Source organism: Saccopteryx bilineata, chromosome 11 (assembly GCF_036850765.1).
Source record: "Saccopteryx bilineata isolate mSacBil1 chromosome 11, mSacBil1_pri_phased_curated, whole genome shotgun sequence".
Lineage (NCBI taxonomy): Eukaryota > Metazoa > Chordata > Mammalia > Chiroptera > Emballonuridae > Saccopteryx > Saccopteryx bilineata.
Window position 1 is genome coordinate 65,622,352 of NC_089500.1, and position 22,551 is coordinate 65,644,902.

At 39.3% G+C, this 22,551-nt stretch overlaps 2 protein-coding genes across 3 annotated transcripts in view; one reads left to right on the plus strand and one right to left on the minus strand.

The window, feature by feature from the left end:
* RNMT (RNA guanine-7 methyltransferase) overlaps positions 1-16,652 on the minus strand; it is a 29,493-nt gene extending 12,841 nt beyond the window's left edge. Inside the window, exons 1-7 of one of the 2 annotated variants that reach the window (XM_066246175.1) lie at positions 16,580-16,652; positions 13,097-13,549; positions 11,244-11,379; positions 7,714-7,839; positions 4,977-5,089; positions 3,268-3,449; positions 2,524-2,688 (exon numbers count right to left, since the gene is read on the minus strand). In XM_066246175.1, the coding sequence (XP_066102272.1) occupies positions 2,524-2,688; positions 3,268-3,449; positions 4,977-5,089; positions 7,714-7,839; positions 11,244-11,379; positions 13,097-13,510 (1,136 nt within the window). In that variant the 5' untranslated portion in view covers positions 13,511-13,549; positions 16,580-16,652. Of the gene's footprint in view, positions 1-2,523; positions 2,689-3,267; positions 3,450-4,976; positions 5,090-7,713; positions 7,840-11,243; positions 11,380-13,092; positions 13,550-16,579 lie in introns of both variants that reach the window. The other variant, XM_066246176.1, reaches the window with a different exon arrangement.
* Positions 16,653-16,784: 132 nt separating this feature from the next.
* FAM210A (family with sequence similarity 210 member A) overlaps positions 16,785-22,551 on the plus strand; it is a 44,324-nt gene continuing 38,557 nt past the window's right edge. Inside the window, exon 1 of the mRNA XM_066246679.1 lies at positions 16,785-16,988. The gene's annotated coding sequence lies outside the window, so the exon portion shown is untranslated. The remainder of the gene's footprint in view (positions 16,989-22,551) is intronic.

The window sequence follows — 22,551 nt, forward strand, 5'->3', positions numbered from 1 at the left end:
CTTTCCCACTTTGGGTCCTTCGTATCTACTGTCCCTTGTGCCTGGAAGATTCCTTGTTTCCAGTCTTTAACTGGCCAACTCATACTCATCCTTTAGATTTTGACTTAAATATCACTTCTTCACAGATGGCTTCCTTGAATCCTCAACTACATTAGGTCTACCTGTTATACTTTCTTTTTTCACTGCACTTACCAAAGTGTGTAATTATGTATCTGTAGACAACCAAAGGGAGCCTAGGGATGATTCTAGGGAGAAAACCCTGAGGGCTTATGAGGTGACAGTTGAGGGACAGGACGAAAGAAAACATATGAGGGCACTGGCTTTCATGTGTTAAAGACATATGTAAGGGACTGTAATTTAAATTAGCCCTCCTTAGAAAAACATGAGTAAAGACTAAAATCTATTCTACTCCAGGCAGTTCCTTTTCTACCATAAATTCTCCAAAATAAGCCTTAGAAATGAAACTGAGTTTTATAACTAAGAAATATAATTACAGCCTGACCAGGCAGTGGCGCAGTAAATAGAGCATCGAACTGAGATGCGGAGGACCCAGGTTCGAAACCCCGAGGTCGCCAGCTTGAGCACAGGCTCATCTGGTTTGAGCAAAAGCTCACCAGCTTGGACCCAAGGTCGCTGGCTTGAGCAAGGGGTCACTCTGTCTGCTATAGCCCCCTGGTCAAGGCACATATGAGAAAGTAATCAATGAGAAACTAAGGTGCCGCAACAAAGGATTGATGCTTCTCATCTCTCCCTTCCGGTCCGTCTGTCCCCATCTGACCCTCTCTCTGTCTCTGTCACAAAAAAAAAAAAAAAAAAAAAAAAAAAAAAAAAATATATATATATATATATATATATATATATATAATTACAAATAACTGAAACTCAATTTGACCAATTTAATAGTTTTGCCACATAAAAGCTAGTTATATTTTTGTTCTGTTTCGTCATGAAATGGCAAGAAGACACCTCAGAAATCCCTATGCATTGGAATCTGTCTCATCAAATAAATAGCTGTTTCGATAAATCATTAAACAAACACTGAAATTAAAGTGATGACTTGTGACTTTATAGGTCTATCCTCATTAGAAAGTTGAAAAGATTACTAGTACTTGCTTAGCACTAAAAAAAAAATAAATCACCAACTTTGTTAACCAAAAACATCAAGTTAACATATTAAACATATGAAACAATACACTAAAAATATTTAATTTCTTATATTATAAAGCTTAAGAGCAGTAACATTTCCTAAAGGTTTACTACTTTGAAGAAAAATGTGACTTAAATTTTTAATGTCAGTTTATATTTATAAATTGTACATACTATTTTTCTTATGTTTAGTCACATTCTACTTTACTTTCTTGTGTTATATAAAAATTATACATATTGTAAAGCTCCTAAAAATCCTATATCCCCAATTTACCAGCTGACTGAGACACAATTCACACAATCATCAACTAAAAGTAAGCAAACAGTAAAGCTCTTTCTTTTCCCTTCAGTTAAAAAGAAGACTTTTGTTTTAAAAAGTAGGAAATAAAGATTGGTCAACTGTGACATGGCCCACATTTAAGTTGATTCTTCTACCCTCCCTATCAAGGAAAGTGCCAAGACCAAGGTACTCATAAGGCCTTGAACCTGCCTGACCAAGTCTGGGACCCCACTGTCCCCTTGTCTGTGGAGTCCTCAGGACTCTTAGGAAGTCAGGGGCATGAACGAACACATTCTGGTATCGTGATTTTATTATCAATACTGACTAGAGACACAGGTGATTTCAGAGCTACACTGAAATGTAAAACGACTTTTACTACCCATCCCTGTCAAAAAAGGAATCATATGGTATTTCCAAGTAGCAGTTATTTCAAAAAATCTTTTGCGACCCTGGCCGGTTGGCTCAGAGGCAGAGCGTTGGCCTGGTGTGCAGGAGTCCCAGGTTCGATCCCCGGCCAGGGCACACAGGAGAGGCGCCCATCTGCTTCTCCACCCCTCCCCCTCTCCTTCCTCTCTGTTGTCTCTTCCCCTCCCGCAGCCAAGGCTCCACTGGAACAAAGTTGGCCCGGGTGCTGAGGATGGCTCTGTGGCCTCTGCCTCAGGTGCTAGAATGGCTCTGATTGCAGCAGAGGTTTGCCCCAGATGGGCAGAGCATCGCCCCCTGGTGGGCGTGCCGGGTGGATCCCGATCAGGTGCATGCGGGAGTCTGTCTGACTGCCTTCCCGTTTCCAACTTCAGGAAAAAAAAATCTTTTGCTATTTGTAATGTCAGGTATTTTTTTGCCACAAGCTAAATGTAATAGGCTTCCTTTCTTACCTACAGTATAATAAAATAATTCCAGGAATAAAACAACCTAAGTAACGCTGTGAGAGACCTACAGTATTAACCCTAGATTTGAGATTTTTTTTTTAACAAGGCTGTATTTTTTCTTTGGGTCCCCTCTAAAGTAAGAAATGCCCAGAAATACAGATTTCCCTGCCTTTTTCCCTCTCTAACGGCAAAAATTCTGTAGTAGTAACAGATTAATGACATTCTTACTCATTTAGCAATGGAAAATAGACCAGGAATTCAGGAACATCCACAACACCTTCCAAGTTGAAGTCATATTTGCAGCCAAATAATGGATAATCTCCCTTCTTCTGAAATTTCACAGTATATATTTCATTTCCAAATGATTCAGTTTCTGAAGCTTCAAGGCGTCTTCTATAATGGTTTTCCCCAAATCAAAATAAAAAAGATTAAAACTGTCATTAGCTCAGATTATGCATGCGAAAAAAAAATACATGATGCAACTTTAAAAAGACGACTGATTAGCTTTTTAATAGACTGTAAACTACTTTTAAGAAACAATATACTAAAAGATCACTAACAATCACACTAATAATAAAATTAGGCTGGAGAGTAGGGTTCTCTACCTTGATGATTGGCTAATTCACTGTGTCTTAAAATCTGATCTGTAGCTTATCTAGCACTACAACCTCTGGCTCGGTCTAACATCAGCCTCCAACCTACACACTGAAATTTAAAATGGTAAACATTGAAATTTATACATTAAAGTGATGACTTGTGACTTTATATGTCTTAAAATGTTTAAAGGTTCACCTATAAATCTGTCTTTTGAACTTAAATTCTAAGTATTTACTCAAATACATTATGAAAATGTTTAGCCCTTGTAAGGTCAATATAACATGTTTTATAAAAACCCTCTGATAAACACTGCGATTTTAAAATAAGCTTAATACTAAGTTCGTTGTAAACCACAGTGTATTTGAAAGTACTTACATCAGTTCAAAGCTATTGGGAGTGGTACCAATAAAATAGCCTCCAGGGCTAAGTCTCTCGCAAGCATTTCTGAGCATCATGTCAGCCTGCTCATAGGACTCAAATGAGTAATGACAGACAAACTGACAACTGCAGATGTCAAACTGCATTTTGGGGTCACGAAATTTGTCAATCAAAAGTTCCTAAAAGAAATTAAAATGAGTAAATATTTTAAAAGTACAACATAAAAATTTTTTAGTAAATTGATAAGGAGCCCTGGCCAGTTGGCTCAGTGGTAGAGCGTCAGCCCGGCATGTGGAAGTCCCGGGTTCAATTACCAGCCAGGGCACACAAGAGAAGCACCCATCTGCTTCTCTACCCTTCCCCTTCTCTTTTTTCTCTCTCTTTTCTCTCTTCCCCTCCCACAGCCAAAGCTCCAATGGAGCAAAGTTGACCCGGGCCTTGTGGATGGCTCCATGGCCTCCACCTCAGGCACTAGAATTGCTCCAGTTGCAACGGAGCAATGGCCCAGATGGGCAGAGCACTGCCCCCCTAGTGGGCATTTCAGGTGGATCCTGGTCCTGGCCGGGCGCATGCAGGAGTCTGTCTCTCTGCCTCCCCACTTCTCACTTCAGAAAAATACAAAAAAAGTAATTTGGTAAGGACACTAAGTTCTGTCTGATTCTGACTGAGAGCCAGATTCACCTGTCGGCTTGCTATTACAGTATAAGACCAAATGAGAGCTCCTGCCCAAATGGAAATACAAGTCATCCACAGCCTCTGCCCTGGTTGCATAAAATGTCTATGTATTCAAGAAATAAATCAGTTTAACGAGGGGAATAAATAAAAAAGTAAATAGTAGACATGCCCTCCAACCAACCAACCCTTTCCTTATTATAACAGGAGAAATCAATGAAATCATTCTTCCATTCTTGTTCAACAGAATCTGATTCCCATTTTCATAGTAATTTTAAAAAACTAGAAATTCTGAAATCTGTTAAAAATGTATCAATCAAGTATGACATGAAGGAGTTGATCCTTTCTCTTGGCTTTACTTAAAAGCTCAAGTAAAATGCTCCATTTCCAATGCAAAGAGGTGTGTTGAATCTCCTTTTAAACAATAACCTGGGTTAAAAAAAACCCACAAAGCTGGCCTTAGGGACATTTAAAAGAAAATACCCCAATCTTTTTAAAGGTTTCCAATATTCCAGCAGTATACTACCACTTTCCCTCTCACTTTCAAAACTGCTAACGTGTAGAACTAACGGTATTTCTGATCACTTAATCAGCTAACAAGTCAAGGAACATGAAGTTCAAGGTCAAACTTTCACCATTCAAGTGTCTCTGTAGTTCTTAAATTTCATAGCTGTTAAGTAATTCAGAAATAGATAAAAGGTGAAAAAAAAAAACCCAAACTATAATGTTGGGAAACTACCTTCATACAGCAGTACAAGGTGAACAATATAAATTCAGTTCTATTTCAAACACTGGAAAATAAATCTTGTCCAAATGTTAAAGCAGCAAGTGATTTCAAAAGTTCAAATTATTAAAAGCAAAAAATTCACAGTACTCAGTGATTTTATCATGACAGTTTCTAACTGAAACTGAAAACGCATAGTAAAATTTTTAATGTTTCAAAGCACATTTTAAAAGCGGTGATTTTTAAAACCAACCACTTACCCAGACTAAATATATAAAAATAAATTGCCAAATTTGAAGAAATCCCATACCTTTGAACAATCAGCTGTTATAAATTCTGCATTGAAAAGATATTCACTATCTCGACGATTTTTCATATCCTCATACCTCTGCTGACACTGTTTCACAGAAACATCAGCAATATCTGGAAGGGGGAAGAGGTGCTAGAAACTGTCAACAAAGACCCACAGAGATAACAAAATGTAAAGCAAAGACGGCACAACTCTAGACAATAATCGCAATGGATAAATTTTCCCATGAAATCTAGCTTTACTATAAGCAAAAAGGTTCTATTTTCTTCAAAACAAAAGAGAAGTCTTTGTTTCAATGTAAATGTCCTATTCTTTTTCAAAGACAGTAGAAGCTTTCTAAATAGGTATCTTCAACAGAAAAATTCTATGATTTTTAAATGCTTATTCAAAGTTAAAAGCAAGAAGTTTAGATTCCAATTTGAGTTATAAAACCTAACATTAAACTCCCAGTTTTGGGAATATCAAATTTATATTTTCTTAATAAAGTGTTATTTGCCCTTTCCCTTATATGTTGAGATTTGCACTGATAGAGCAAAAGCAATAGTGGGTAAAATGATGGCACCTTATCATGACTACAAGCTAGTGGCACCAAATGGTACTGGTGACACTGATATTCTTCACCACCACAAAACTAGCATGGGAAAAAAAAAAGTTTCATTTAAGAATATCCTTGATAAAGCAGTAAAAACTAATTTTATTAAATCTTGGATCTTAAATACATCTTTTTAATATGCTATGTGATACAATGGAAAGAAACAAAATCTCTATGCTATGTAACAATGTTTGAACAGGACTGGTGTAACTGCACTGTGAGCTGTTCTGGTCCCTTTTTTCAGAGAAAATTGTTTTCAGTTGGAAGAATCACTGACAGACAAACTGGGTATTCAGATGTCGTAATATGGCAGACATTTTCTTAAAAATACACAGAGTGAGCCTGTCACTTAAAGAAAAACAATGAACATATTTTTTTTAACCAATGATAAAATTTGATATTTCAAGTGAAAATTACAATTCTGAAAAACTTAGATCTACCACCATTGGCTGGGCAACTTGCCATTACTTTTCTGATTGGTGGTGATAATTAAATGCAGTTTTTTTATGTCAACACAAAAAAATCCACATAACTTTAGTGAATTTATTTTCCAAATATTACAAAATCTCATGGGACAAAAGAGCCATTCAAAATGAAAGACAGACCAATGGAATTAAGTGTAACATTATGAAAAGTTCATTAATATGGTCTCAGATTATATACTGTACCAGGCGTCCCCAAACTACGGCCCGCGGGCCGCATGCAGCCCCCTGAGGCCATTTATCCGGCCCCCCACCGCACTTCTGGAAGGGGCACCTCTTTCATTGGTGGTCAGTGAGAGGAGCACTGTATGTGGCAGCCCTCCAACGGTCTGAGGGACAGTGAACTGGCCTTCTGTGTAAAAAGTTTGGGGACCCCTGCGCGACTTGTCAAGTTCTGATGTAGTATCAAAGATGAATATCCTCATTTATCTGAAAAAGCTATTAAAATATTCCTTTATTTCACAACTACTGATCAAATAACAAATCACAACATACTGAATGTAGAAATGGGTGTGATAATCCAGTTGTCTCTTATTATTCCAGACTCTAAAGGAATTTGCAAAAATAGTTTTAAAATGCCAGTCTTCTCACTAAATTTTATTTTTAATGGATTAAAAATACTTTCAAAATTCATTTTAATTTCTATAATAACATGCACAAAAGCTTTCTGGGGTCCTCAAGCATTTTTAAGAGTGTATAGTAGTCATAAAAGCAAAAAATTTGAGTAGTACCAATTTAGGCAATACTTCACAGGCGGTGCTGTGCTTCCTACTGCTCATCACACTGGGAAGAACAAGACACCTGTTCCACTTCAGTGTGAAGACTGACCAGTGGGTTCAGGTGATTCATTCATTCAATTAAGTTTCTCTCAACTTCACCTAATAACTTTAACATTTTTCTATGATTATTGCTTAGGTTTATTATTTCATCAAGGTGGAAAAATTGTGATTTTCATTATTCCTCCTGCATTTATTCATTATGATTTTTCAAAAAAGAGGACTTTCCCTTTTCAACCATTTGGTTACGGTACATTTAAATATGATTCATATAGATTAGGGAACATAAATAATCTATGCCTCCCTATTTAAGAATTTCAGAATAGTGAGTTTCACAACAACCTTTTAAGGGTGAACAATAAAACATTTTTCCTTTAGTTGATGAGTTTCAATCCACTGTAATCACTATTCTCTTTGATATGAAACTGTCCTCTTTTCCAGTTTGTCCTTTAGACATGAGTCCACTCATCGCTGACTGCTTCCTTCCTTTTAGGTGTTTTTCAATCCCCAGTCCATGGACGAGTTTGCTAGAAATTTGGGGCCCACGAACGGTTAACCATCCTGATGGGTGTACAAAGATTACAGACCTAATGATTTTAGCTTGTTTATGCTCAAGGTGATTTCTGCCTTAGTGGTCCCTGAAATAATTCTATTTTTACCAGTCCCCAAGTGTAAAAAGGTTGAAAACCACTGTTCTAGACTGATTAACCAGCAAAACACCATCAGTAAAAAGTTTCATGTCTTAGTTTAAAAACACCCATTGCATGCATAGCCCCAGATATCTTGAAAATATTTATATTTTAGTGTCATTTTGATGGGACCCATCTTCTTTTTCATTTTCCTAACTAAACACAAGTTACTCGTTTCCACAGCATTATTTTTCTTACCAGTACAAACTAGCTTGTTAATTCTTCCCTTTTTCCACTTGAGCAAATCTCCACCTTTACCACATCCCAGGTCCAAAACAGTAATGGCATGTTTTTTTTTCTGTCGTAATTTTTCTAAAAATTCCCCTAAAACAAAGAAATGTCATAATAACTCCATTTTCACTATAACATAAACAATATCTCCAAATAACCTATTAACTTCTGCCTGATGTATAATATGAACTTTTATATTTTATTTATACTATATTGATGTAACTCATAACTTGGCAAACATCTCAAAATGACTAAGCTAATTAACTTAACCCTATATGAGTAAAAATAAAAAACATGTATCTAGTATTTTAGAAATTAAGATAAATTTTTAAATGTTACTTTCAGAATCTGATTCAACATTAAATAGCAGACATTTTAAATTCTTAAATCCTAATTATAATATAAGACTCAGTAATTGTTCAAAAGAGAAAAACTAATCATTCAAAATTTTTTAGTTTTCCCTTTTCAAAAGTAAGCTTATATACACCTAAAGTAATTTAAAAATTATGAAATAAGATATCAGGCTTACCACCAAAAAATATATATATGCTGCTCACAAAAACTAGGGGATATTTCAAAGTGATTATGAAGTGATAAAACATCCCCTAATTTTTGTGAGCCATATATATACAAGAACTAGTCAAAAACTATACATACCTCTTCATTTTACTACCAACAGAATTCTTAAACACTCTGAAGTAAAAACGGAATCTTCCATCTCAATCTACCATATCACATTAGTATCCAACAAATAATATCAGTAGGTCCTCATATATCAATAGCCAGATGCTTCAAATACCACTTACAGGCATTTTAATATTCTTAGATAATTGGCATATTTGGCAATTCTAAAACTTGACAACACTACTGCATCCTAGATCCACTTATCTTTATCATTCTGAATTTAACACTTTCTATTTCATGTGTTTATTATTTTTGATTGCTAGCACATTCTGTACAAATGTTTCTGCCCTGCACTGCCCATATGATCTTAGAGAAATTTCAGCAGAAGTGCAAGTGTGCCATACTTAACCCTGTGCTATCAATCAAAAAAATAGGCCCTGGCTGGTTGGCTCAGTGGTAGAGCATTGGCCTGGCATGAAGAAGTCCCGGGTTCGATTCCCGGCCAGGGCACACAGGAGAAGCACCCATCTGCTTCTCTACCCCTCCCCCTCTCCTTCCTCTCCGTCCCTCTCTTCCCCTCCCGCAGCGAGGCTCCATTGGAGCAAAGATGGCCCGGGCGCTGGGGATGGCTCCTTGGCCTCTGCCCCAGGCGCTAGAGTGGCTCTGGTCGCAACAGAGCGACGCCCCGGAGGGGCAGAGCATCGCCCCCTGGTGGGCAGAGCGTCGCCCCCTGGTGGGCGTGCTGGGTGGATCCCGGTTGGGTGCATGCGGGAGTCTGACTGCCTCCCCATTTCCAACTTCAGAAAAATATTTTTAAAAAAACAAAAAAAAAAAGAAAATGGATGTTTGCCTGACCAGGTGGTGATGCAGTGAATAAAGCATCAGTCTGGGACACTAAGGACCCAGGTTCAAAACCCTGAGGTCGCTGGCTCAGCTGGAGCCCTCGCCCCCCTCCCTGCCCTGTGGTCAAGGCACATATGAAAAAGCAATCAAAAGTGAACTAAGGTGCCGCAACTATGAGTTGGTGCTTCTCATCTCTCTGCCTTCCTCTCTTTGTCTGTCTGTCTCTCTCTTAAAAAAAAAAAAAAAAAGATGTTGAGAAGAGAAAGGAAAAAGCCAGAGGTTGTTTGGCATAGACCACAAGACTGCACTGGGACCAGAAAGACAGGTTCAGATGGCAAAGCACCCACTGAGAGAGTTGCTGAGGCAGCTGAAGAAGGAAAATAATATGAATACAGTGAGATAAATTTTTGCTACATCTGACTTGTCTTTTTATGAATAAATACATGAATAAATGACACATCATTAAAAAATACCCAATGATAAGTTATCTGCATCATTGGATCGGAATAAGAAAAGAAAATATAAATTAGGACAAAGTTACGATTACTTTAAATGTATAGGCTGCGCCTGACCAGGTGGTGGTGCAGTGGATAGAGTGTCAGACTGAGAAACAGAGAACCCAGGTTCGAAACCCTGAGGTCACTGGCTTGAGCACGGGCTCACCAGCTTGAGTGTGGGATTGCCGGCTTGAGCATGGGATCATAGACATGAACCCATGGGCAGTGGCTTGAGCCCAAAGGTCACTGGATGGAAGCCCAAGGTCGCTGGCTTGAGCCCAAGGTCACTGGCTTGAAAAAGTCACTCACTCTTCTGAAGTTGTCGTGTCACATCCCCATCTCCCCACCCCCACCCCCTTGTGTCAAGGCACATATGAGAAAGCAATCAATGAACAACTAAGGAGACTAAGAAGCTGCCACGAAGAAGTGATGCTTTTTTATCTCTTTCCCTTCCTGTCTGTCTGCCCTGATCTATCTCTCTGTGTCTGTCAGACACACACACAAGTACAAGCTATAAGTAACATTTAAAAAAAAAATAAAGACAAAAGAAAGCTGAAACTAAATTACCCTAGCTGACAACTGGCAGAATCAAATAAATATCTATAAATAATAAAACATGAATATTAAAAAAAATGATAGAAAATATTGCAATGTGTCTGAAAAAAAATGAATCTAGTTTCCACTCCTAATACTTCTCAGAATGTCTAATTTACCTTTAAAAGTTAGTAAATCATCATCAAACCTTAGTAAGAAGTATCCATAACTAGGCACTTTCCTTCCAGTGTAATGAGGAATGTATTTTCCTAAAACTGGCTTTAAAAAAACAAAAAACCTTACTGTGAAAAACTTTGAGATACACTGTCTTTTAAAAATTCTAAACTTATGTAATAATCTACTTGATGTACTAGATATACAAAGCAATGACTATATCCTGAATCACATTTCCTCCACGAACTTCCATTTTAATTGCAAAGATGAGCTTCCATAGATAACATGGCTGGATCCAAAAAGTTGAATGTCTTCATTAATCCTAAACATAACTTTTATTTTCTCCTCGAAGATCATAAAGAAAAGTAAGTACAATGAACAATCAACAAACATATGATCTTTACCAACTCATTAAAGGCCTTGAAATAAAAAATCGTGATATTGCCAATTTCCTTAACTGAATGTTTAATCCAACAATGTCATTGCTCCAAAACTATTAGAGTAAAATAGCATTACTTAATAGCATCACCTGTAAGTATAAAAGGAACATACTACCTTTTGAAAGTCTGGTTAACTTTTCAACTTACTACCCATTAAACATTCATTAATATCTTATATAGTCAACCAAAATTAAACATAAAAAAGAATTTATCTCAAAGCTCTATTATTAGTTTTAGCTCCAGTTTTACTAAGCCAACATTTGATAATTAAATGAACAGGAATTAAAGATCTAACAACTTGATGTATGATTTACCCTTTAGGGAGAAAAATGAGACATAAACTGAAATATAAAATTCCAAACTAGAAATAAAAAAACAATCATACCAATGAGGACGCTTTTCATCCAATTATTAAAGTTTCTTAAGTAAAAAATACGACTTTGGCTCCGCTTCTCCAAACCAACTTCCTGAAGTTCATTGTAGTGGGCCGCCACTGTTGAGCTATGTCCTTCTTCTAAGTTCTGAAAATAAAATAGAACACAATAAAGATTAGAATATGGCAAAAATAAACCTACAAGAGCATCTGACCTATATAAGGATAAAATACTACCCAAATTGGTAAATTTTATAAACAGTGGCATTAACCACAGAAATCCCAATAATTATATTAGACATAAGACTTGTTTCCCTGTTCCCTATTTTTAAAAACAACTCTTGACTTAAAATTTTCATTTTGCCTTTTCTTCAGTATAATTCTGGTATCAATGTTAATAATAAAACAAGTACTCTTCCAGAGACCTGATTTATTTAAGTCAATAAATGCCAGTCAGTGAATGGGGTTCCTACAAGAAAAGAAAATACAAATAAGTTGTATTTATTATACAATTATAAAATATTTGTAACTGTTAAATAAAATCATACACACAAAGGGATTAGAACTCAACAGGCTATGTTCAATGTCAATGATTCCTACTATTACTTGCTGTTAATGTAATTCAACTTTTCCAATTTGTGCTCCCGACTTAAGGCCCTGAGCATTCTGCAAAATTCCCATGGTAGGCAAGGGGCTTCAGAACACTTCATGGTCAACCAATGAGGTTTACCTTTTATCTATTTTACATATCAGGTTTAAGTTTAAGATTTTCACTTGAGAAAAGGGTTCTCTTGCCAGTAAAAGTTTGAAAACTACATTTATAATACAAGCTCCCTCTGTTGGAAGAATTAACATTCCACTAATGACAAATGCTTGGCCTATCTGCACTTTCCTCTGCACCGCTGATGGCAGAATTTTACTCATTCATTGAAGCTCTTTCCTTCCAAATCCAGATTCTGCCTAGATTCCTTCACTATTAATGTATTCCCAGATAGAAATGACTTGCTACTCTTTGATCTACACAGGGGGTCTTCGGGTTCCAACACAGTTCCATTCCTACAACAGTGAGGTGACCCGAACTGTGGTGTAAGTGGAACCACACCCTAGCCTAAGTCACTTGTATCCTAACAGTTTTAGAATGATAATCTAGAACATAAAAACAGACATGCCCATTACTGCATATTCTTCCGCCACGTGCAACCAAAATGGTTCGCCCATGTCCGTAAATATAAATATTTATATGTACAACACTAACGTCTCAATTTTTTAAAGTTTTTATGGGAGTGAGCATTGTAAACTCAAGATGTCCTATGTTGAGACATGATGTCATAACTGGAGGACCCTCTGTGGTATCCCTGCTGACTATCGGGCTTTTGAATCCACTTAGCTAAAATTGTATGTAAAGACCCAAACAAGAAGCTGAAACAATAGAGTTAAAGGAATTATATTTATATTAAGAAAGGAATGTAAAGCTGGGTATGATTTTGAAATTTATCATTTTAAGTGGTAATCTCAACTATTTCAGATACAAAATGAACACCTAATAAAAAATGAAAAAAGGTAAATCATCTGGACCTCATATTCTTATCTTTTTATAAAACACTAAGAAAAAGCAACTATAAAAACTAGCTTTCAAGTTCCTAGACAAATAAGAGTTCTGATAACCTAAAAAATGCTCATCAGCAGAAGTTTTACCTAAATAAAAACAATTAAAATACAAAAGTTAAAAGCTTACATATCTTAACACAATAAAAAGGAACATTCTGAAGTTAAGATTATGTAAAAACTAGTATTATTTCAAAACTGCTCTCCATTTCAATTTGACTTATTCCTTATGAATGAAAGAAAATACACATTCAACTTACTTTTTGCTTTTCAGGAACATCCTCAAGTTCTATTTTCCTCTTTTTCTGAGTACCATCTCCAGGAGAAGGTTCATCTTTGGGAAAATCATCAGTTTCTATTTTTCTTTTCCTTGAAATGTCTTCATCATTGCCAGATCCTTTTTCTTCTGGGACAAGTTCAACATCATCAAGTTTTCTTTTCTTGGATGGAGTGTCTTCCTCACAAATGGAACTCTCTTTTACAAGATTATCCATTTTTCTCTTGTTTGGAGTGGCTACTTGCCCACAGGTAGGAGACTTTTCAAAGAGACCAGTCCCAGGAGTGGTTGTGTTCTCATTAACACTGAATGAAGATTCTGCTTCTGAATCTATTAATGCTTTTACTACTTCAAGAGAGATCTTTTCACATTCCTCTGCTTTTGTTAAACTTTCCATTTTTTGATTGCTTAAATAGATGGTAAAACTTCATGAACACTGAAATGGCAAAAATATGATATAATTTATAAACACTTTAAACAAATTTAACCAGAAACTAACGATTTAATTTCAGTGATCAACTAGGAGATTAAGAAAATCTCATGAGTCTGACCAGGCGGTGGCGCAGTGGACTGAGCATTGGACTGAGACGCAGGGGAGCCAGGTTTGAAACCCCGAGGTCGCCAGCTTGTTTGAGCATGTCTCACCAGCTTGAGCTCAAGGTCGCTGGCTGGAGCAAAGAATCACTCGGTCTGCTATAGTCCCCTGGTCAAGGCACATATGAGAAAGCAACCAGTGAACAACTAAGGTGCCGCTACAAAGAATTGATGCTTCTCATCTCTCTCCCTTCCTGTCTGTCTGTTCCTATCTGTCCCACTCTCTGTCTCTGTCACAAAAGAAAGAGACTCTCATGAAAACAATGTTAATATTAATATAAATTTCTGAATATGCTAATTGGGAGTACTAATTATAATCCCCAAACATTTCTACAATCTTACCCATAAAAGTCACTATTGGCATTAAAACTGACAAATGAAGTGGAGGCATACAAGTTCCTTTTCTATTCTGATCCTTACCCTACTGCCTTGGTTCCTAAATTGTGTGCTGGGCACTATAACAAACTCATACAGGCACAGCAGGACAGCCTAAATTTTAAGGGAAGCATAGTGAGATCTGATACCTAGATGATATCACAGATATAGCTTCAAGTAGAGCACAGTTTCAGCTAAGTACACTGTACCATATCCCTTTCAATGACATCATAACTTTGCAAAGCCGAAATTTTTGTGGCACTAAAGAAAATCAGTTAAACAGGAAATGAAATTGGTGATGTCGAATGTTATTTCAAAGCTTGAGAAGTGGTACAGTACCTAAAAGGTGAACAGATTCCATTAGTAAGTACTCGTGGTTAACTAAGAGTTAAATATTTTTCTTTTCAGTTTGTGTATTATTTTTTAAAACAACGTTAGGATATAAATACTTAAATTATTTAGACTAAACTAATTATGAGTGGTATTATATTTCTTTTTGCTTAGAGACACTGAGGGGGTAAAAACAGACACACTTAAGGCACCAGGAACAAGAGAAGTCTGGGAACCTACAGTTGACTTCTGATATCCTTATTTGGTAATAGATGCCAGAAATAGGTAAAAAGTGAAGAGAGTGGCTTTGGACAAGAAGTTTCAAGACTCAGTTTGCAACTTAATTAACCATTAAGTCTTTCAAATGTTCTTATGCCTAATGGGATTGGGAGGGAAATAGGTGAACTATCTATTGCAGTGGTCCCCAACCCACGGGCCGCAGACCAGTCCGTGGGCCATTTGGTACCGATCCGCAGAGAAAGAATAAATAACTTACATTATTTCCGTTTTATTTATATTTAAGTCTGAACGATGTTTTATTTTTAAAAAATGACCAGATTCCCTATGTTACATCCGTCTAAGACTCACTCTTGACGCTTGTCTCGATCACGTGATACATTTATCCGTCCCACCCTAAAGGCCGGTCCATGAAAATATTTTCTGACATTAAACCGGTCCGTGGCCCAAAAAAAGTTGGGGACCACTGATCTATTGGACAGGAATTGTTATGGTGATCTATTTACTGTCACTAAACAAATTTACTGAGCTCCTACTACCGAGGAGCTCAAGGAGGTACTGTGTGAATGAGTATTCAAGAAGCTCACAGCTTATATTCCACCCTTAAAACGAGAGGCTGTATTATTCAAAACAAATGGAGAAGGGAGAAGAAGTCCAAAACTCAGCGATACTAAGTAAATTCAGAACCTGAAAGTTATGAAGGGAAAGTGGGAGCGTTTTGAGTAAAGAAATTTCTGAATATGCTAATGTGGGCGTATTAACAAGAAATAAAGTTGCTTAAGGGAATGGGTAAAAACAAGTCACTATTCACTGGGAACGGTTTCAAGGGATATGAACTTTCACTGCCCAAGGTTTGAGGTAACAAAATATTTATACTAAGACGTTTCAAAATATAAGGAGCCAAATCAGAGGGAGGAAAATTCACCCGGAAAATAATTTTCAGAATGACTCCTTAAAATGATTGTCTAGTAAAACTAGCCTCCAAATTATCAAATCCTTATCTTCTCTCTGTCATTTATTCCCTAAAAGGAACAGAAATAGGTCTTAAATAGAAATAAAACTGTGATTATCAACTTTAGCCGTAATTAATCCCTGAATTTAGTACTGTGAATAGGTGTGGAGTTTTATTTACATACGCAACTCTACTGGCCTGGATGAGATGGCATAAAAGCAATTCGGTCAAAATAAATGACAAAGAATTCCAAACGATGGCACAAGTTAGGTAAGCATGTTTGAAACCGAGTGTCAGAGTGGAAGAATGAATAAATTCCAAATCCAAGAGAGCTAGCTGCCTGGAAGAAAGAGCTACGGGAAAAGAGGCAAGCGACGTCGTTTTGGATATGCAATCAATGACCGGACAGACATGTCCACCTGGAATCCCAGTCCCCTCGGAGGCCGGAAGTCTCTGTCATCTCAGCTCCTCCGGGAGCGACCGAGCGGAGCGCTAGGAAAAGCTCTCCGTCCCCACCTGCTAGCTAGACCGGGTCAATTCGAGGGCCCGAGAAGACGCGACAAGGCGAGAAGGAACATTTTCAGCCAAGTTCACCCTCTTCCGTCATTGACGCGGCCTAGCCCTGAACCAAACCGGCTCAGGTTTCTCGTTCGCAGCTCAAAACATTCAGACGCTTCCTCCCATCTGACACCCCGCGCCCGGCCCGACCCCACAGCAGCCCCGAGGCGCGGCTTTGGGCTTCCCCCGACCCCGACGCGCAGGGTCAGCAGGAGCAGCAGCGCCCGCCGACTCCCACAGATATTGCCCATGTTGTTCCGCGCTGAGGTCACAATACAGCCCTCGAGAAGCGCACGGAAGACGCAAGGCAATAGAGCGAGCCCACGTCAGGGGTCGGGGTGCCCCCTCCTCCTCCTCGAAGCCCGCGGAGGCCCCAAAGACAAAGACAGGAAGGGCCGCGGTACCAGCGCCCACACTCACCGACACAGAAGCCCACGGTTCTGTTTGCGGAGGTGGCGTGCCGCAACACGCATGTGTACATACGCCACTTCCGGGGGGGGGGGAGGTACGCGGTCACGTGACGTCACTCTCGGCGGGTAGCGGAGCGTCGCGTGAAGTGCGCGCCGAAACTACGAGTCCCGTCGTGCTGCGCGCAGCGGCGTGCTGAGGGACGTGCCCAGCGGGCTCGGGCAGTCGCGAGCACGTTGTTAGTGGGCGCGGCCGGCTGGGCTGAGGGTGGTGGGAGGCGAGTGTCCGCCTGTGCCCTGCGGGTTCCAGCACCCTGCTCCACGCTCGGACTGGTCACTCTGTAGAGTGACATCGCCGTGGCATCTGAGCAGCTGTCCGGCTTGTGCGGCCGGAAACGGTGGCGGCCTCCACGTCCTGAAAGGTAGCCTGGGCCCCAAACCTCTAAGGGCAGCGGGAGAGGTGGAGAGGGCACCTTCAGCCGTGGAGCGGTGGGGAGCAGCCCCGGGGCGCGAACCCGCCCCCTGCCCGGCGTGCGCGGCTCCTCCGGCTGGGGCAGCGATCCGCCTGCGGGCGGGAGTCCGCACCCTGCCCGCCCACCGCCCCCGGCGGCCGGGAGAGGTCACTCCCGCCCTTCTCTGTCGGGCAGTGTGCTGGCCAGTCTTGCCTTTACGGTTGTGTGTTTTAGCTCTCTGCTCTGTAACCCCTCGCCTCCTGCTCTCCCTATCTCGTGCTCGGCGTTGTCGCCGGGCAGCCGCGTCTCTCCCGCTCCGGGACTTGCGCTGCACCCCTCCGCCGTGCGGGAAGCCGGGCCGGGCCCCCGTCCCGGGACGCGTTCTCGGCTGTTTACATTGTGGAAAAGGGGCAGCCCGAACCCGTCCTTGAGGAAAGCCTCCTGGGGTAGTGTCCTGCGGTCTGAACTTTGGAATGGGATGGTGGGGGAGACACTTTCTTTGTCCGTCCCCCTGATTTCCACTGGAGAGTCGAAGGCATCTCCGGTACTGAAACTGGAAAGCTCCATCGTTGAGGGCTTGGAGTTTGAGACTGGGGTCAAAACTGCACCCGTGGACTAAGATAATTGATGTGTGTACGTATTACCTTTGTTGCGCCTTAGCATCTCCCCACCTTAAGGGTGATCAGATTTACAATCCATCTTGAATTATTCTCTGCTAAAATCGATCCCTTTGAAAACAGCTTTGGAAATGTGTTTGACCGGCCTTTTTGCTTGTCAGTAGGGCTGTTAGAGTTAGGACGCCGACGTTCGCAGTGTGCGCTTCCTTCCAGTCGCTTCTAAATTGTGGGCGTTAACTTGCTGATGATGTTGACCCCTTATAAACTTTGGACCAAGAATGAATGAGGCCTATTTTTAACAAACGAGGATGAGCCCTCAATGTTAGATGACTGCACTTGTATTTTTATTCAGTGAGCTAGATTGAGAATTAACTCGAATTTATGTGTATTGGCAGCTGCAAACATATAGGTCTTAAAGATGAACATACTATATATTTACACACCCAGGCGTTAGAAATAGGCAATTACATAGTCCCTATTTGCTAGTTCTGATACTCAAGTTTCTTGAGATAATTGCAGTTGTAATTTTAAAGAAAATGAGTCAAAATTTTTTAAAGAAATTTTCTCGTTACATTGAAAGCCTCTTACTATGTGTTTATGCAGACTGCACCATGGATTGATGTTGTATATGAAATATACAGAGGTCACATTTGTAGTTTTTATCAAACTTAACTGGAAGCCCTGTTTTTGTGTGTAGAGTAGAAAAACTCTTGAAAGTAGTAATAATGGAGGGAGTAAATGAACCAGATAAAAATGTTTTAGAATTTACTACTGGAGTTATTTTTTCTATAACTACATGTGTAGTATCAGGTTTTCTGAAAATTGAGTTAAAATGAGCATAGCTAATACATTTTAGTACCTTCTATGTGCTACATTAAGTGCTTGACACATGTGAACTCTTTTCATTGTTACATAATCCCATGTTATGATTTTTTTTGTGTGTTGTAGATGAAGGTTAAAGCATTTGGCCATGGTCATGTATCTGGGAATTAGTGGAACTAGGATTTGGACCCAGGCAGTCTAGCTCTGGAGACTCTATGCTAATAATGAAACAGTGCCTGCCAGAAGCCAAGCTCAGAACTGGAGGTTGGCTGACACATAGTAGATTTTCAGAAAATGTGTTTATACTTCTTAATGCTTGGGTTATTGTGTTAAGGGGAAAAAAGTTGGATAAGGATATCTTGCTAGAATGTGAGATCTACCAAGAAAGGATAATTTTGTCCATCGATTTAAGCCAGGTGCTTATTGAGTGAATGAATTGACAAGAAAGGTTTTTAAAAATCAGTGTTTTAAAAAAGGTCAGATGAATATGTCAACCCAATTATAAGATTTGTTTATGTGCTCTTTTGATTATGTGGCCCATTATTCACCCCCTTACACCACCTGGTTTGGATTTCTCCTGTTCAGATTACATTTTATCGTTGAGAGAAGATGAAAAGGCAACTTGTAAGTTTTCTGGTCAGAGTAAGGGCAAGCAACAGATTGAATAGATACCATCTCTCAATTTAAGTCATTAGGTCTCAAAGTGACACTCTGACTTGCAATTTTTTTTTTTGAAACAGACAGAAAGAGGGACAGATAGGGACAGACCGACAGAAAGGGAGATGAGAAGCATGAATTCTTTGTTGAAACACTTTAGTTCAGCGGTTCTCAACCTGTGGGTCACGACCCACAGGTTGAGAACCGCTGCTTTAGTTGTTCATTGATTACTTTCTCGTGCCGGGGGGGGGGCAGCAGAGCGAGTGAGCCTGGGTTCAAGCCAGTGACCATGGGGTCATGTCTACGATCCTATGCTCAAGCCAGCGATCCACGCTCAAGCCGGACAAGCCCATACTCAAGCCGTACAATGTTCCTTGGGGTTTCGAACCTGGGTCCTCTGCATCCCAGTCCGACGCTCTATGCTCTGCTCCACCACCTGGTCAGGCTGACTTGCAATTTTAGTGTGATTTCTGATATAGAGTTGAATATCATGTTTTTAAAACATAAAACAGTTTTAAAAATGAAGATACAATGTTATGGTTTCCTAAGAATGATGTTCTTGGAGGTAGAAAGGAAAAGTGGTTTATGGAAGGTTTGTTTCTCCATTCTTTTGGAGGATGGACTGTCCTCTCACTGGTCCATTCACAGAGTGCCTTTACTAGAATTTTACTACCTATTTAGAGCACATAAAATATTTTTATTTAAAAGGTTGAAAGTAAGATTGGTGATGAATATCTAAGTTTATTGTGTGTAGTAATTCGTTTTATATGTTAACTAAGCTATACTACCTAGTTTTTAAATCAAACTCTGGTGTTTTGAAGATGCAGTTAACACCTACAATTAATTGACTTTAATAAAGGAGATTACCCCCAATAATGTGGGTGGATCTTATCAAATCAATTAAAGGCCTAAATTTCAATTTGAAGTGTCTTGAAAAAATTCTTCCTCAAAACTGCAGCATCGGCCTGACCTGTGATGGCGCATTGGATCAGGCATTGACCTGGAACGCTGAGGTCTTTGGTTCAAAACCCTGGGCTTGCCTGATCAGGGCACATAGGGGAGTTGATGCTTCCTCCTCCACCCCCCCTTCTCTCTCTCTCTCTCTCTCTCTCTCTCTCTCTGTCTTCTCTAAAATGAATAAATAATTTTTTAAATAAAGACCACTCTTTAAAAAAGAACACAAAAAACTGCAGCATCTATTTCTGCCTGTGTTTCTAGCCTTCGTATCTGCCCTTCACATTTCAGCGTTGCCAGCCCCAAAAGTGTGTGAGCCAGTTCCTTAACCCTTTGAGTAGTATGAACGTTCGTGAACGTCCTCGTACCTCCTGACCATCCAGAGTACGAGCGTAACAAAAAATTTTATATTAAAAATGTGTAAGGCAACATTAAAAAAAAGCAAATGTATGTTCTTCTTGTTTCCATAAATTGGTTATCAAACAAACATGATTTTAAGTTAATAAAACTGTAACTGGAGCTAATCTCATTTTTTGAAAAAGAACTCACTCCCGGGGGTCAGTGAGCATGAAAAAAACTATCTATCTATCTATCTATATTGCTCACAAAAATTAGGAGATATTTTATAGTTTCATATCCCCTAATTTTTGTGAGCAGTATATTTAATAACAATAGATTTCTAATAGAAATATCTATTTATCTAAAGAGAGATAGCTCGATATATTTTCTCCTTTGGTTCTGTCTACCTGGAGAATTCTTTCTGATTCAGATTTTATACCATGTTTATATTTGATAACAATAGAGTGGTTCTAGGGGAACAGAATCTTAAGAATGAGTTGTCTGAATTAGTTATGGTGTTCGTGGAATTGGTTCCTGAGTCTGATTAGATTTAAGGGCACTAAAGGGTATTTCCAGTGGTAAAGAGGGCACTGATAGTTCAGGGTGTGGTCTAGCAATAGAGATACACAAAATATCACCATTGGATACTCCTACTTAAAAACTTAAGAAAGACAGGGTTCTAGATGATCATGTATCTGATGACTTAAAACAGTTCTGTCAAATTAACAAATCTAATGAGACTGGCTGGTTGCTCCTAACTGTGCTGGAAAAAGTGAGGAAAGAAAAGGACAAGCTCAGGTCTTCAAACCCCTACATAATTAACTTGACAGTTTCTGTGTCTGCTTTAAAGAAATTCTTCTCTCCTATAGCTGCAGAGCTGAGATTGCTGAAAACCAAAGAGCCAAATTACAGTGCAAAATGAATCCCCAATCACAAAGGGTGTCTGCTGTTAAAATGAGGGCATTGATTAGAAAGGAATGAGAACCCAAAAAATATATAGGGGTACTGAGCCCCTAAATTTTTATTAGTCTTTTTGTCACCTGTTTGAGGAAAGTAATCTGCTTTGCCTGCAGAAGCTGTAATGGCCTTTCCAGAGGTAATTTGCCTTGTAAATATTGCTGATTCTCCTCTAGAACTGCCCTTGCTTTTAGACCTGTAACTAGAGTCAAATCTCAGCAGGCCGCCAAGGATAAGCTACAAAGTGTGACCCGTGAAAAGGTGCTAAACTCTTAAAAAATTGACTTTTTAAAAAATTTACACAGAAATCTGGGGAATATATGTGGGAATGGGTATTAAGAGTGTGGTGTAGGTCAGGTCAGGTCAAATGTATTGATACAGAACCACCAAGCAGAGATTCTAGCTTTAGTGTTATAGCTTGAGGGCTTAGAAAGGGCTCTAATAGTTTGATTGTTTGGCTGAAACATGGGACAAAAGGTGACCTATGCTAAATAAAATGAATTAAGGTACCAGGCCTCCCTTGGTACGCTGTAGAGGAAAGGATCTAAAGGCTTAGGGAGTGGGATGGTAGAGTGCATTGATCATATAAGACCTGCTCACTCACCTTTGGGAAGTCCAGAGAAGATACCCTTCACCATGTGCTGTGACCAGCACAGCCAGTAATCCCAGGTCCTGAGTGGGAATGGCGCGGAATTAAGAAAATAGGCTTAAAGAAATAAAGGATGGGGTCGGGAGGGCTCTGCAATTGCTGCTGGCAAGAAGAGAGGGCTCCACATAACAGCCTTTTGCAACCTAATCAGGCAAGTGAGGTGGGGGGCTGGGCAGACTGTCAGTTTACAGCCAATTCCCCGCACCCCTGTCCCCCTAAAATCTAAACTGCAAAAACCCTGTTGGCTTTTCGGTCCCCAACATATCCCCTTTTCTATTTTTTAACTTTATGTGCTGTGATTCACACTCATCTATTCCCATGTTCTGATATGGAGGCAGACTGGAAAAATATAAAATAAACACAAAATTAAAATAGCCAATGCTGACAGATGCCAAGCCTTTTAGATTATCAAGCAAATTCTTAGCTAATACAGCAGGATCTAAAATAAAATCGTTGCAGTTTTGAATGTCCTTAACATGTTAATGTAATTTCACCAAGTCCATGTTGACACCATCACTGCTCTACATTATTTGTAAAT